At 45.6% G+C, this 15,961-nt stretch overlaps 1 protein-coding gene across 1 annotated transcript in view; it reads left to right on the top strand.

The window, feature by feature from the left end:
• Window positions 1–708: 708 nt before the first annotated feature.
• ELOVL2 (ELOVL fatty acid elongase 2) overlaps window positions 709–15,961 on the top strand; it is a 150,811-nt gene continuing 135,558 nt past the window's right edge. The window contains exon 1 of the mRNA XM_029590659.1: window positions 709–808. Coding sequence (XP_029446519.1) covers window positions 806–808 — 3 coding nt within the window. The 5' untranslated portion in view covers window positions 709–805. The remainder of the gene's footprint in view (window positions 809–15,961) is intronic.

Here is a 15,961-nt window from a genome sequence, read left to right as displayed (position 1 = left end):
GAGTGTTGGGAGCAGCAGCAAATATGGAGGAGCTCTGGCAGCCACATGTGGCGGCCAAGGTAGCTAATTGAGCTGGCTACCAGTGCCACACTGACTTCTCCTTCCTCTTGCACTTGTATGCAGCGAGAACTGGTCCTTGGTGATGGGATCACGTGTGTCTTGGCCCCTTCCATCATTTATTTTAAAATTTCAAAGAGAGACTGGCAGGTCTTTCAGTGCTTCCCTAGCTCTTCCGGCCATATGAATTATCTCCATGTCTGCATTGCCTGCTCCATGGTGGTTGGTGTGCCACACCAAAAACTTTTGTTAATACAGATGTGTCTTGGGCTTGGACAGGTTGGGAAACACTGGCCTACCCCATAAAATACTCTTGCACCAGCCCTGCTGCTCTCGAGGGTGAAATGGTACTTCCTAATCCCCCCCCCCCCCAATTGCAAAAAGGCATTAAGCAATTAGGGGCAGGTATAAATCCCATACTAAGAAGCGAGCTGCCCGCGCCCGCAAGCTCGAATCCTCTCGGAGCAAGGGCTGCGCCTGGAGCCCAAAGCACCGCGCGAGCAGCTCCGCCCCCCCCGAGAGCGAGCCTCGGCCCGCCCCCCTCAGTGACGTCACGCCCTAGACAAACCCTGCCTTTGTGAGGGGGACAATCGCTATTCTTCGGCTTCGCTGGAGCGGAGGGGGCGGGTGGGGGGAGGGAGCCGCCGCCGCATCAGCAGAGCAGGGCTGGATACCCTGGACAGCGCACTGCTCCTCTCCCTCCCCAGCGCACACCGCGGCGGCTTCCCTGCGCGCTCCTGCCGGCGGGATGGTAAGTGCAGCCCCCTTTCCCCTTCTTCCTTCGTGGGTTTCGACTGGACGCTGGCATTCAAAGGATTTCATGCAAGCTCGGGGGTGGGGAGTAAAGCCATCTTGCCTGTAGAATAGATGAACAGGGGAGGGGGGGAGGGGGATTCAAGGGGAAAATGACAACTGCAAAAGATCCGACAAGCTCCTCACCCAGGAGACGCTGCATTACTGTCGGCGAGGAGCCCCTTAACGTGTCAGTGCGACGTCCAAATCTCACGGACATCATCTAAACAGCAAAGTCCAGCCGCGGGTTCACCAACGGCATCTGTCTGGGGGGTTGGTTTTTGTTTTGCGTGTAAAAATGTGGTGCTAGCGAGCCCTGTTCAGGATCTGGCCAGAAGAGCAGCGATGCCTACCACTGCATACGAGCTCTTGACTGCAGGCAGCGCGCCCCCTCCGAACGCTTCCAAATGCGGGACGATCTGCGTGTCACCGGGGGCCAGAGCTGGCTGTGCTGGGGGCTGGTGTGGGTCCCAGCAGGCTCTCTCTCTCGGTGAGGGGCTGGCGATGGGGAGGGGAGTCTGGTGGGCTGAGCGGAGGGGGAGGGGCTGAGCGCTTCTGCTCTCCTTTATTCCCCGGCTGCCCGGTACCCTCCAAAAACCCGAGGAGAAAGAAAGGCAGTGCGGCGGAGCCCAGCTCGACCGGGCACCTGCCTAAAGCCACAGCCAGCTCAAAATGGGGATCTCCCAGCTCCTCCGGGACACTGGCCCCGCCAGATTTCGGCTAGTGACGGGGAAATGCTGAAGAAAGCCTTTTGCTCCGTAGTCGAATTGAAATAGATTTTTTTTTTTTTTTTTTACAACTTAAGTTTCATAATTCAGCGTTTTCATATCAGAAAACGTGGGCTCAAGAAGTCTAGAACGTTTTGAAGAGGACTTGTTAGTTGTAACGAAAAATAAATATATCATTAAAAAATAGGTTTTTGTGAATCATGGGTCTGTTCACCAGTTTGCATGTTTGTTTAGTAACATTTGATACATCTACCATTACTGTTCAGTTAGAGTTGAAAAAAAGCTTAGCAAAGTAAAAGTAATGCAGAGAAGCAGTATGTGTGATGCCATACTATTTAAGCTATGAAGTTGTGAACCTGAAATGGGATGGTAAGCTTCTACTACATTACAAACAAAATAGTATATGGTCCAGATTATAAACACAGTATCCTAAAATTAATCATATTCTAACTACCTTGTCATTATCCATCTAGTAAATGACACTTTAAAGGGTTTCTATTTAGTCAGATGTTTGTTTTTTCTTTGCACATTGTTTGTCTTTTAAAGTGATCAAAATATTTTATTGGGTGCATGCATAAGAACTTAAGATTTTTCCATACTGGATCAGACCAAAGGTCCATCAAGACCTGTTTCCAAGGGTGGCCAAAAGGCTGATAAATTCCATTCTGCTTATCCTAGGGATAAGCAGTGGGTTTCCCCCAAATCCATCTTAATAACGGTTTATGGATTTTTCTTCCAGGAACTTGTACAAACTTTTTAAAAATCAAGCTACACCAAAAGCTTTCACTATGTCCTCTGGCAATGTCCTCTGGCAATAAATTCCATTCCACTCTACTTACTATTTTATAGACTTCTATCATATCTCCTGTCAGCCTTCGCTTCTCCAAACTGAAGAGCCCTAACATCTTTAGCCTTCCTCATAGGGGAATTGTTCCATCCCCGTTATTATTAAGATCACTCTTTTCTGTACCTTTTCTAATTCTGCTATACCTTTTTTTGAGATGTAGAGACCACAATTGCACACAGTACTCAAGATGAGGTCACATCATGAAGTGATACAGAGACATTGTGATATTCTCTGTTTTATTCCCCATTCCTTTCTTAATAATTCCAAGAATTCTATTTGCTTTCTTGACCACCATTGCATACTGAGGAGATGATTTCATCATATTATTCTCAATGACAGCTATGGTAGATCCTTTTCCTAGGTGGTGACTCCCAAAGTGGAACCTTGCATTGTATAGTTATCATTTGGGTTGCTTTTCCCTACTTGCAACACTTTGCACTTGTCCAAATTAAATATCATCCATCATTTAGATGCCCAGTCTCCTACTCTCTCATTTTTAGATTGTAATACCTGATAGTATTTTTTCACTAAAAGTCAATCCAAAACAAACCCCCTAAATCCATGATATGACTATAGAGTTAAGGTGTTTGAATTTTTAAAACATTTATTTATTTATTAATTTATTAAATTTAAATTTCACCTTTCAGCCATTTGAAAATGGATTACATTCAGGTACTATAGCTATTTCCCAGTCACAATCCAAAAGATGGAAGCATCTAAAAACATGCTGAGTCCATCCTGTTCCCTTTGATCATGATCGTCTTGGTCCAATCAGTCTATGCATATTTATATACTGAAAAAAATAGGGTTGTAAACAAAAAAAAGTAATTTCACAAAAATGCATTTAATTTATTAAAAAAAATAAGAAATAATACAATAAACAATTCTCTTAAATATATATTCAATCTATTGAAAACATCCCTTTATTAGAATCTAAATGAATCAGAGGCAGAGCTTGAGTGTGCATGTGTGCGTGTGAGACAGAGAACATACGTATGTATGTGGGCATATCTGTGAGAGACAAAGTACAAGTGTGCATGTGTGATTGAGAGACAGAGCATGAATGTGCATGTCTGTGTGAGAGAGAGCATGAGAGTGTGTGTGAGAGACAGAGCATGTATGTGTGTGAGAGAGAGAGAGAGAGAGACAGAGGGAATGTGTGTATTTGTGTGTGAGAGAGCGAGAGACTTAGTATGTGGATGAGAGAGAGAGAGATGCTGCATGAGTCTAAGGAGGAGGCTGCTGTTGCCTTTATGTTCCAGAGGGGGAGAGAGATATGTGTGTGTGTGTGTGTGTGTGTGTGAGAAAAGAAGCATGTGAAGGAGCTTGTGTGTGTGTGAGCATATGGTAGAGAGAGCATGTGTGTGTGTGAGCAACGAGTGTATGTGTGTTGGAAAGTGTGTGTATGTGAGAGAGAGAGAGAGGGAAGAAAGTTTGTGTGCCCCCCTTCCCCCACTAATCTATGACAATCTCAGAGTGACTGGCAATCAAAAGTTCCCAGGTATGGAGAGCAAGGGATTTTTAAATTCTTCTTTGTTTTCATTATTTGATGTTATTTGTTGTGTCCGCTGTTTGAAATATTTTATTGGTGCTTGGAACATTTTTTAAAAGATTTATACAGTTTTTAATTATTGGATATTCATTTTGCCAGCTGTTTTGAAATGTTTATTCTTTGTCTAAGTATAGTTTTATAATTATGATGTTTTATGGTTTTATTTTGTATGTTTTATGTGAAATTATGATGATTGTGTTTTGCAATTATTGCACTGCATACAGAATGCAACTTTTTGTGGTTTTAAGTTTAGTTTGCATGTTTCTATTTCTATTTTATGGTCTCTTTAGTTTGCACATTTCTATTTCTATTTTATGTTCTGTTTAGTCTGTGTTTCATAAGAGTTTGTTTGTGTTCTGCATGTATGACCAAGACAAGGTATTTTGCCAGCATATAGTTTCTGTGTAGGCATCCTTAGCAGCTTGCATTGTTCTGTTTTCTTTTTGAGAAGTGTAATGGTGTTGTAGGGTCTAGTGTAATATATTTTCAGTGTTGCCTTTACATAGGGTTCTACTTTTTGAGTGCTGAAATTTAGTACAATATAGGCATGGAAGGTTTACTATATTGAAATTGTAATTCACTTTTTTCAGAGGATTCATTGCCAATTTATTGTCAGCTTTGAATTATAGACAGCACACTTTTTAAATCTTTATAATACTGTAAAACAAAGCCTGAATGTAAGTGGCTGTGTGCTGTGCTGTATCTGGGTTCCTCAGCCATCTCGGGGTGCACCTTGAGAAGAGATCAGTGAAGGGTGTGGATGATTGATGTACTCATATTTCCATAACATTGGTGTGATGGGGGGTATGATCATCACTAAATATAATTCCCAGATTTTGACAGCTGTGGGCAATGGGAGTGAGTCTCCATTTTGAATATTCCCCTTGCCAAAACCTCACCATTTTGGGAGATGGGCTTTTTGGGGGTATATTGTATGTTGGAGCATGCCCAGTGCTTCAGTGGGTCAGAAGCTAAGGAGAAGGAAGGAGGCTAGAGATTCCTCCAGGATCTTAAAACAAGGGGGTCAGGTATGGCTGAAGAAGTCAGGAGGAAGGAGCCAGAGATCCCGCCCAGGATCTTAATAGAGAGGGCTAGGAGCTGGAGATCACCTCTTGAACTCAGAGCAGAGGCGAGATAGAGAAGGAGAGCTGCTTTTCACTTGAAGAGAAGTGTGGAATTTTGAAAAACATTTTTGACTTCTTGGTCTGAAATGAATGGCTGCCTCCCTGCCTGATTGAGGATTGGGATTGGATATCTTTATGCCCAAGTGCCCAGACAAATGAGGGTGGAGAGAGAATGAGAGACTTTTGAAGACAGAATCAAGAGCCTCAGTGTTGGATAATTGGATTACAGTTTAAGGTTTTGGGAAGTTTGGAACCCATTTTTTATATTTTTGGATTGGGGATATTTTTCCAACAGATTGGCTGATGCTGGAAGTCACATTCTAGTTGTCCTGCCCCACTGGAGAGGATATAATGGCTGAGGATGAAGGTCCAAGAGATAGGAGAGTGATGATAAGGTTCACCATGGTCAAGGAAACCCTATGTTTTATTTTGGTTATCTGCAATTTGCTTATTCTCAATTTTCGTGAGTTTTTGCCTGGACCCTTTTCTTTAATTTGCAGTGAAGGATTTATGTTGAACACCACATAGACTCCTTTTGAATTTTTTCCAGTGAAAGGAATGAGTGGATGGACCCTGGGTTGAGTCTTACTTTCTGTCTGTTCTACTCCGTTTGTTTCATTGCTCGTTTTCTGGACATTACTGCACCTTGATGAGATTTTTTACCTAGAGTGTGAGCCGTGAGTAAGCCAGTGAGTGATTGCACCCAGGGCCCTGGAAGATAATTCTTCCTCCCCACCTGGACTCGAACCTGGACCCATGGTACCCCTAGTTAATGATAAAGCACCAGACGGGGGACATGCTACATTGGGAAAAATGATCAATGCACTCATAATACACTCATGCACATAAATAATTAATGGAATGTATGCATCTGTGCAGGTTGTGCTCCATCATGCTTATGCTGTTTCAAATAGATTTATGAGTGAATCGCTCATCATTGATAGCTCTGTTAGTTCTGTTAATCTATTCATAGATTGTCCACTGCCAATATCCTCGGGATACTAGAACAGAAAGAACAGAGAGACGAGAAAGAGAGAAGGCAGATTCAGAGGTAGTAGTCACATATGTATGCAAATTTATGCACATGAGGGGAGGGTCAGTTGTCTTGCCTCTCCCCGGTCCTCAGATGTCCAGTCCTGGCCTGTGAAAATGTTTGCAACCTGGGGGGGGGGGGGGGGGGGGGGGGGGAGAGAAGGAGGAGAAGGAAAGGAACTATGGGCCCATGCCCCAGATCTTTGAAGTACCTAGCAATGCCCCCTGGAGTGAATAGTGAGTCCCAACCATGAAAAAAGGAGAGTAAGTCTCAGACTACAGATCCAAAACAACCCATAAAATGTTTTATCTCTTCCATTCCTTTATATCAGTCTTGTGTCTTTTGCATTACCAAGGAATATTTTCACCCTCTTAATATTTCCTGGTTCTAATGAGAACCATCCCAATTCCCACGTATTGCTGCTCTGACCACCAGTCCTACCTGGCAGTCTTGTGGCGGGTGGCATACAGGGTGTTATTACCTCACGTGTAACTGAATTGTTTAGATTCAGATAAAATTAACCCAAGTTCATTTAAGAGTTCAGAATTAAATCATACCATTTTGTGGTAGATTTATGTATTTATTGTATAATTAAAATATACAATAATGTCAATTTATTATTAGATGCAAAAGGTAATTGGTTTTTATTCTTATTTAACTACTTGGAGAACACCCTATGCCTGCATAATATCAACTTGCACTTTAAAGATTCATACCCAGCTTAAAGTACGAAACCGTCAGTGTGTATCCAGAGACATCCAAGCAGTCTCTGTCTCTCAGCAGCAATCTCAGACGTCCTCTCCAAGGCTCTAGTCAGTACCTGGTCTCTGCCCGAGGGCAGCCAGTTGTACTTCAGTCAATGGGCAGCCGGATCACAATATTCCACAGTCCAAGGGTAACAGGTTACAGACGATATCGCCACAGGCTGGAGATAGGGAAGGAGGCTGGAACACGGGACACTTGGCAGGCAACGTGCGGGTAGGATCTTCAGTAAGTTAGCAATCGGGAAACTCCAAGACAGCAAAGGCCAAACCTTGGGCTAGAAGCTTAGGCTTGAAACTCACGAAAGCGGAAAGCATGGAAGCTTGCAAGTTTGTAAGTTGGAAGCCCTTTTTTTTTTTTTGAGACATCTTTTAAGAGCTGTTCTATCTTTGATCAAGGCTCCATGCAAATGCATAGGATGCAGAAGTAAACATTGTGATTGGACATCACTATAATCCTCTGAACATAGGATTGGTAGGCATCAGACGCGGTCTTCATCCAAGCTGGCACACTCGTACAGATGTGATGTGGACAGCTACGTGCCAGAAAATACCTGCTTAACCGGGATGGCCCTCTTAATTAGATACAAGCTTGGCCAGTCAGAGGCCAATATTCAGTAAGAAGGTTAGAGGACAAGTTATCAGGCTAAAGTTAGCCAGATAACTTGTCCCATATATTCAGTGGGATAAATGTCCCACTGAATATACTTGTCCAAAGTTATCCGGCCACATGTAGCCGAATAACCGCAAAAATTACTGGCTATGTTTGAATATAGCCAGTTAGATGTATTACTTATCCGGCCTTGTGCAGCTGGATAACATGCTATTTATCCAGATATTTTTAAAAGATATCCGGGTAAGTAGCAAGGTAAAATAAAATTTAAAAAAAGAACTAGTAAAGGGACCTGTGGCCTGTTTCAAATCCCTCACGAAAATCGGTGTATGGCTATCAGGCCATGCAACCCCCTCCCATCCCCTAAGCCCCTCTTGCATGACCAACCAAAAATATTCCGGGCTCCGTGGGTGCCCCTCCCCCACCCCTGGTTCTTTGTTTATCTATCTATCTATCTATCTATCTAATGCTGCTGCCCCACACCCTTCAACCCCTTCACAGTGTGAAAGGGCCACGGTACTGGAAGCATAAACTGTACGCAGTTTACGCTTCCAGCACAGCTGGTTCACAGAAACTGTGCTATATTGCCAGGAGCAGGTAAGCCGAGATCCCCGCTCCCAGCAGGAACTTTTATGGTTTGGGAGATAGAGGATGGGGGCGGGGGGGAGGGTGCCAGATAAGTGACTGACTGAGTATGGCAAAACCTGCCATTTGAATGGATAACTTGTAAGTGTCTTTGAATAGTGTCTAGCGGTACTATCCGATGTTCAGTTTATCCAGTAACTGAATGTCAAGGGCAGCTTGACCTTCACTTGCAAACTGCAAGAAGTATCACATGGTTCTGGCTTCCATTTTGGGTGCGTGGGCCTGCATTCAGTTTGGTTCACAGTTGCATACACTCCTTATTCAGGATGACCAGCATGTCCCTACGGTGGCAGCTGGTCATCTTGAGAAAGAGGAAGCGGAACCATAGAGCTAGCTCAGGGATTTTCTTCCTATTCTCCTCAAAACTCCAGCTTGCCCAGACATCAGAGATCTCCTGTGAGTGACAGGGCAGGATTTAGCTCCTTTAGAAGCCTGTCTGTACCCATAGTATGGTTGGCCAGCATGTGTCACTGCAAGAGGGGTGCCTTGCAGGGCTGGTGCTAGGTTTTTGCTGCCGTGTGTGAACAATTACTGTGCTGCCCCCCCCCCCCCCCTCCACGATTCATTCAGTCTCTGTCCCGGCCCATCAAATAAAGCCCAGCTCCCTCCTGCAATCTATATCCTTAAAAACTGACATGCCCACCACCTCACCTCTGTCACATACGCAGAACACAGACAGAATCTCACCAAATACAGAATGAAGAGATCAGAAAGTATAAACAGAAATGTGCTGAGAAGAACTGAACTGGAACCCCCAACAAGCCAGCCTCTATATGCAGAGCAACAATGGAAAAAGAGGTGCATTACCATGTTTCATAAAACATTACATAATAAAATCAAGAAATATAAAGCAATCATAATAGTTAAATCATATTCGTAAAAAGAATAAATATTTCAAACCAATTAATGAATAAGAGTATCCAAAATTTCCTAAACACCAATAAAATATTTCAAAACATCTGATGAATAAAAAAATCCAGTAATTAAAAAATGTTCTATTCCCCCCCCCAAAAAAAAAATGTAATACTTCAAAAGAGCAGAAACATCAAATTACACCCAATAATTAAAACTAATAAGGATTTAAAAATCTCCTGCTTGCCATACCTGGTATTTTTTTAATTTATAGACACCCTGAGATCATTGTGGATTGGGAGAGCTGGGCTGTACAAATGTTATCTTCCCTCTCACACACACGCAGAATAACACATTCATTCTCTCACACATTCTCTCTCTCACATACACAGGCTCCTTCTCCCTCATAGATACATTATGTATGTGTGCGTGTGTGCCTGTGAGAGCCTATATGTGACACATATAGGATCTCACAGGCACACAAACATTCACAAACACACTGTTAGAAAACAAGGCAATACTCACCTGTCTTCAGAGTTTCCTTGGCGTGGTGATCACCACCGTCAACAACCTCAGTTCTTTCCTCCGAGAAGAGCGCAACATGAGGCGCGCTCCGTTTGGCGTCTCTTTCCCGCCATGCCGAATGCTTCCAACGGACGTTCCCGCAGAAGACGTCAAAAGCAGCCAGTACTTAAGCAGCAGTCTTCCTGCAGCCCTTCGCCTCGGCAACAGGCCTGGTGAGTTGGTGTTCCCTATTGCTCATTCTGGATTGTGCTGCTTACCCTGTCCCTTGTGTTCTTCTTGCTGCCTGGTCCTGCCTTGTGAGCTCTTGTTGGTATGTGAATTCTGTTTTTGGTCTCCTCACCCCTGCCCCAATTCTGGACTTGGATTGCTCTCCGCCTGCCCCGACCTTCTGCCTGATTCTGGACTTGGGTTGACCGCTGCCTGCCCTAACCTTCTGCCTGATTCTGGACTTGGGTTGACTGCTGCCTGCCCTAACCTTCTGCCTGATTCTGGACTTGGGTTGACTGCTGCCTGCCCTAACCTTCTGCCTGATTCTGGACTTGGATTGCTCTCCCACTGCCCCGATCATCTGCCTGATTCTGGACTTGGATTGCTCTCCAACTTCCCCAACCTTCTGTCTGATTCTGGACTTGGATTGCTCTCCCACTGCCCCGATTTTCTGCCTGATTCTGGACTTGGATTGTTTGCCGTCTACCCTGACCACCTGTTTGATTCTGGTCTTGAACTATTCGCCACCTGGCCTTGCTCCAATCTCCATTCCAAGGTAAGACTGTTAGTCTCTTCCATTGGATCCACAACATTCGACACACACACTCACAAGCACACAGGCTCTCACAGACACATAGTCTTTCACACAGATACAAACATACATAGGCTGTTATCAGACACACACAAACACACACATAGGCTCTCACACACACATATGTGCTCACGTAGATACATAGGCTATCATACAGACACACACATACACACAGAGACTCTCACACAGACACACATACATATAGGCTCTCACACAAACACACAGATAGACTTTCTCACAGACACATACACACATGCTCTCACATTCACACAGACTCTCACAGAAACTTACAGACTGTTACTTACACACACACATACAAGATACAAGCTCATACATATACATACAAGGCCTCCAATTGTCATTGGGCCATGGTGGGATGAGCTCCACTGCGGCCCAAAGGCCTTCCTGCTTGGGGAGGGGAGCGGAAATTGTGCGCAGGGGCGCGCGTGCACTCAAAAACATGGGCCTCTCCTTCAGCCAGCGGCGACCTCTCTTCTTCTTCAGCCACCAGTGGCTGAAGAAGGAGCCTCTGGCCACCGCCAGAGCTCAGCCCGCTGGCAGCTGAAGAAGAAGAGAGGCTGCCGCTGGCTGAAGGAGAGGGCTGAGCTCTGGCGGTGGTCGGCGGCCGGTGGCTCCTTCTTCAGCCACTGGCGAGTTGAACTCCGCCGGTTGCCCCATGGCCTCTCCTGCTGCTGCTAGCCTGCTGCCCCCCTCGGGTGTGCCGCCCTGTGCAAATGCACGGTATGTACACCCGCTCAGGCCGGGCCTGATGCCTTGCTCTTCTTGGCTCTTGGAGCCATAAGTGCTACCACAAAAGAAGCAGGAATTGGAGTTCCCAAAGTACTCCTTGTCTCCTCTTTCATCTGTCGCAACAAGACCTCAAGCATGGCACCGGGAGCAGTACAACAGACTAGAAAAAAAGTTGCAAAGAAAATAAAGAAACTTGCAAAAAACAAGATAAAAAGGTAAAAACAGGGAACAGTAAATTTCAAACAGCCATACGGGCGTACATGTATGTGCGTATGTCGTCTTGTGCCAATGGACCTGGCCATTTTATTACATATGCGTGCATGTTACAAAATCGGCTGTACGCGCATACATAGATAATAGAAAGACTAGGGGGCACTCCATGAAGTTAGCGTGTGGCACATTTAAAACTAATTGGAGAAAGTTCTTTTTCACTCAACGCACAATTAAACTCTGGAATTTGTTGCCAGAGGATGTGGTTAGTGCAGTTAGTATAGCTGTGTTTAAAAAAGGATTGGATAAGTTCTTGGAGGAGAAGTCCATTACCTGCTATTAATTAAGCTGACTTAGAAAATAGCCACTGCTATTAGCAATGGTAACATGGAATAGACTTAGTTTTTGGGCACTTGCCAGGGTCTTATGGCCTGGATTGGCCACTGTTGGAAACAGGATGCTGGGCTTGATGGACCCTTGGTCTGACCCAGTATGGCATGTTCTTATGTTCTTTTGTTCTTATGTGTGCATAATTTTATATGGACACGCGCATGCGTGTGCAAATGCCGGCTCTACCTCATAAGTGTGTGGTGGTGGGGGGGGGGATTTTAAAAACAACGCGCACCAACACAATAACCCTTTTTCCCAGTTCGTTCCCAGTTCGCCCAGTTAACGGATCAGACTCCCTAACCCCCCTCTGTTATTTAGCTTCCTTTCACCCTTTTAACCCTGATCCTTAAAACCCCGCTGACTCATCTAGTTTTTTTTTTTTAATTCTTACATGCCGTCCATAGCAGAAATAAAATTATGCGGTAGGGGACCCCGGCACGTAAATACTTAACGCACAGATTTCAAAGTAATTTCCCGCCCCCCCCCCCCACCACCGATGCAGAAAATCGTTGGGAACCCAACACACACTTTTTAAGATGGTAAATTTAACTCCAGCCCTGGAGGTGGTGTCAAGTCAATTCGAGTGTCAAGGGCTGTCCTCCTACTTAGTATCGTTGCGACACTTAAATCTGCTGGTTGTGGTGTTTAAAATAAAGGTATAGAGGTAGATCTTAAAAAAGTATGCATGCGCATACTTTTGTTCGCGCAACTGGCGCAAACAAAAGTACGCCGGATTTTATAATATACGTGCCTAGCCGCGCGTATCTTATAAAATCCGGGGTTGGCGCACGCAAGGCTGCGCAAAATCGGCAGCCTGCGCGCGCCGAGCCGCGCAGCCTGCCTCCATTCCCTCCAAGGACGCTACGAAATCTGAGCGGCCTCGGAGGGAATTTTACTTCCGCGTCCGCCCACCTTCCCCCACCTTCCCCTCCCTTCTCCTATCTAACCCACCCCCCAGCCCTACCTAAATCCCCCCTACTTTTGTTGTGCAAGTTACGCCTGCTTGAGGCAGGCGTAACTTGTGCGCGCCGCCTCGGGATCCCCCGGCACAGGCCACAGTGCCAGGGGACTCGGGACCGCCCTCCCGGCCCGCCCCCAAACCGTCACCACACCCCCGGACTGCCCCCTGACCCTGGACACGCCCCCGACATGCCCCTCCTGCCCCTTTTACGAAGCCCCGGGACTTACGTGCGTCTCGGGGCTTTGCGCGCACCGGTGGCTTATGCAAAATAGGCGCGCTGGCGCACGAGTTCCCTGCGCACGTAAATCCAACAGGATTTGACTTCAGGAATTTGATAGGGTCATTGATGTACAACAACTCCAGGAAGCATAATGATGTCATGCTGTACCAGGTGTGTTCGCCTGGTAGGTTTGAGAAGATCCTCCTTGTTCTGCTTCACCAGCAGCGTTAAAATAACTATCTGTGCAGTGCACAGCTGCTTTCTGAAAGGAATCTGGGTTTGGTCTACTTCATATCTGACCTCTGGACCAAACTCTATTTCTTGTACCACCCCACACACCTGTGGAAACCAGTTCTTCAGAAGGTTTACGTGGTAGATCTGAGTTTTCTTTAGTTTATCAGGCTGGACTATTTTTTATTCCACAGGCCCTGTTTTCTCCAAAACTTCATAAGGTCCTTGCCAACGGGCTAATAGCTTGCTTTCCAAAGAGGGAAGGAGGACAAGGATGCGATCCCCCGACTGATATACTATAAGGACCGTGGAGCAATTATAAGATTGGGCTTGGGTAGCCTAAGCCTTCTCTAGGCATAGGCAGGCGCCTCTGCAGCTTCTTTCAAGTGATCCTGCATTCAGAGAATGCAGGCCATGAGGTTCTGCCCAGGGTTTCCTTCATCTTCCCAAGTTTCCCAAGCTATGTCCTAAATTCCTATTGGCCTTCTCCCATACAGTAGTTCAAAAGGGGAAAACCCCGTCCTCTGTGGCTCTTCACAGATTGTGAACAGTATGTAGGGTAGCAAGGAGTTCCAGTTCTTGCATCTTCATCCACAAATTTCTTCACCATTTGCTTGAGCATCTGGTTGAAGTTCTCAATGAGTCCATCAATCTCTGGGTGATATATCAAGGTGCGGAGAGTCTTTACCTTAAGCAAGGTGCAGAATTATTTCATTACTTTGGACACAAATGGGGTCACCTGATCTGACAGGATCTCCTTGGGCAGCCTAAGTCATGAAAAAACTTCCATTTGGGCAGTCACCACCGTCAGGGTCTTCATCTTCCGTAGCGGTACTGCCTATGAATATCTTATGGCATAGTCCAGAATGACGATGATGTACTTATTTCCTCCCTTAGGTGACCCCTTAAAAAGTGACTGTGAGCTAGTTGTATAACTGGTTGTATATCTGGAGATATCATTTGGGAACAAATTTGTTCTATCAATTCCCCCTCCATATTTCCCTTTGTAACTAGGTAAAGTAGACCCTCTTTCATTATGAAATAAGGAAGAATAGATTCTGTTAGCTGTGACCCAGGGATTGGCTTTCCATCCACCCTTTGTATGTGCTCCTGGGCCCACTTAAAGGACTCATCTTTCCTCTGGGCCCATCTGAAGCTCCCCAGGTTACCCCCCTTCTCCCACTCATAGGGGCCAGGTAAGACATTCTAGGTAGGTTGCTATTCTTCTCCTGACTCCAACCCTTCCTCCCCGGCTGCCTCTAAATTAGCAGCATAATTGTATTTGTCTGTCGGCATTGCCTTCGGGACTTAGGAGTCTTAGAGGCTTTATGATACAGATCTGGATCATCCAAGGGAAAGAATTCTGGAAATTCCAATTCTTCATTGTGGCTGTACGAACCCATTGTGAGCTGGTCTACGGCTCTTAAAGATTGGACAGTCCCATCTTATCACCACGGGGTAGAGTAGCCAAGGAAGGACTCCCACCTCAATTTTGTCTTGGCTAATTGGGGTCTTCAGTTGTACCTGGCTTGTTGGATACTGCCTTTGGTCCCCATGGATGTATGCCAGGGTCAATACTTGGTCATAGTTAATCTGAAACTGCTTTATTAACGTTCTTCGATGAGCGTTTTCACCTCCCAGAGTCCACCTAAGCCTGGGTTGGAATGCCATCTAGCTCCACCTCAATCACAAAAGTAGAGACTTCCTGACTAGGGACATTCATGACATTACAAAAGTGTGGGGCCACTGCTTTAACATCCATTAATTTTTCTTCCCTGTGGGAACAGTCTCATGCAAAATAGCCCCCTCTCACCGCAGCTAAAATATGGCGGTCCCGCAGGTTTTTGTGGGTGAGGTGAAAAGTCCAGCCTGTTTGACTCCCCCTGCTGATTTTTTCTCCCATCCTTAGGATGCTGGCATCCTCTACCCAGGTCGGAAGGTCTCCCCTGAGCCTGTGGTGATTCAGGGATGGATTGAGCTTGGTAGTAGGCCTCTTCCATCTCCAACACCATCTCTAGCATAAGTGTTGGGTGTTTGCACATCCACTGCCATAGAGGGTGTTCTAGGCCATCTAAGAACTGTTCCAACATAACTGCATTGGCTACATCCACTCCAGTTTTCTCTTCCAGGTGCAGCCACTTTCAAACCACACCTTTAAATTGGTGGAAAATGTTCTGCAGGTTTTCCTCTGGTTGAAGATCTCCTTGCCAAAAGCGCTATCTGTAGGCTTCTGAGGTAAGTCCTGTCCTCTTTAGGATGGCCATTTTGATTTCAGCATAAGTAGCCCTTCCCTCCGGGTTGCTGGTTTGGAAAGCAGCTTGACTGCTCCCTGTAAGGAGGTTCCCCAGATAGGTAGTCCAGCTCTCTTCTGGCCATCCTGTCAAGCAAGCGTTTTGTTCAAAGTTCTTCAGGAAACACTCGGGTCTTCTCCCAGGGTCATCTTAAGTATGACTGGTGACAAGGGAGGTAGCCTGGTCATAGCAGTCTATATGGCTTGTGCTACCTGTGTTAGCACTGTGTTTTGCTGCGTAACTTGTCATAGCTCCTTGCAGCTGGTTAATTTGTGTTTGTAGGGCATTCTGCAATTGCTGCTGCCCTGTAGCCAGAACCTGGATCACTTGCTCCATCATCCCTATTTTCTGACCTACCTCCAAACTGGCTAACCAGGGAAAGGAGAGGAAAAAGAACAAAAAAACAACCTGCTGGCCTATTTGTCCTTGACTCACTGCTTGAACCCTGACTGCACAGGCGGGGAACTCCATTCACCTGTTGTAGCTTCAGCTAGGTGAGTGAAACCGGGACGCCCCAGGAAAAATAAAAATAAAAACTTTGCAAGATTTTTTTTTTTCTTCTGCTCCTGTGGCTGTGGTT

This window comes from Rhinatrema bivittatum, chromosome 2 (assembly GCF_901001135.1).
Source record: "Rhinatrema bivittatum chromosome 2, aRhiBiv1.1, whole genome shotgun sequence".
In the NCBI taxonomy this organism is placed as follows: Eukaryota; Metazoa; Chordata; class Amphibia; order Gymnophiona; family Rhinatrematidae; genus Rhinatrema; species Rhinatrema bivittatum.
The sequence above is the reverse complement of the archived record's forward strand: the minus strand, read 5'-3'. Positions and strand labels throughout refer to the sequence as shown.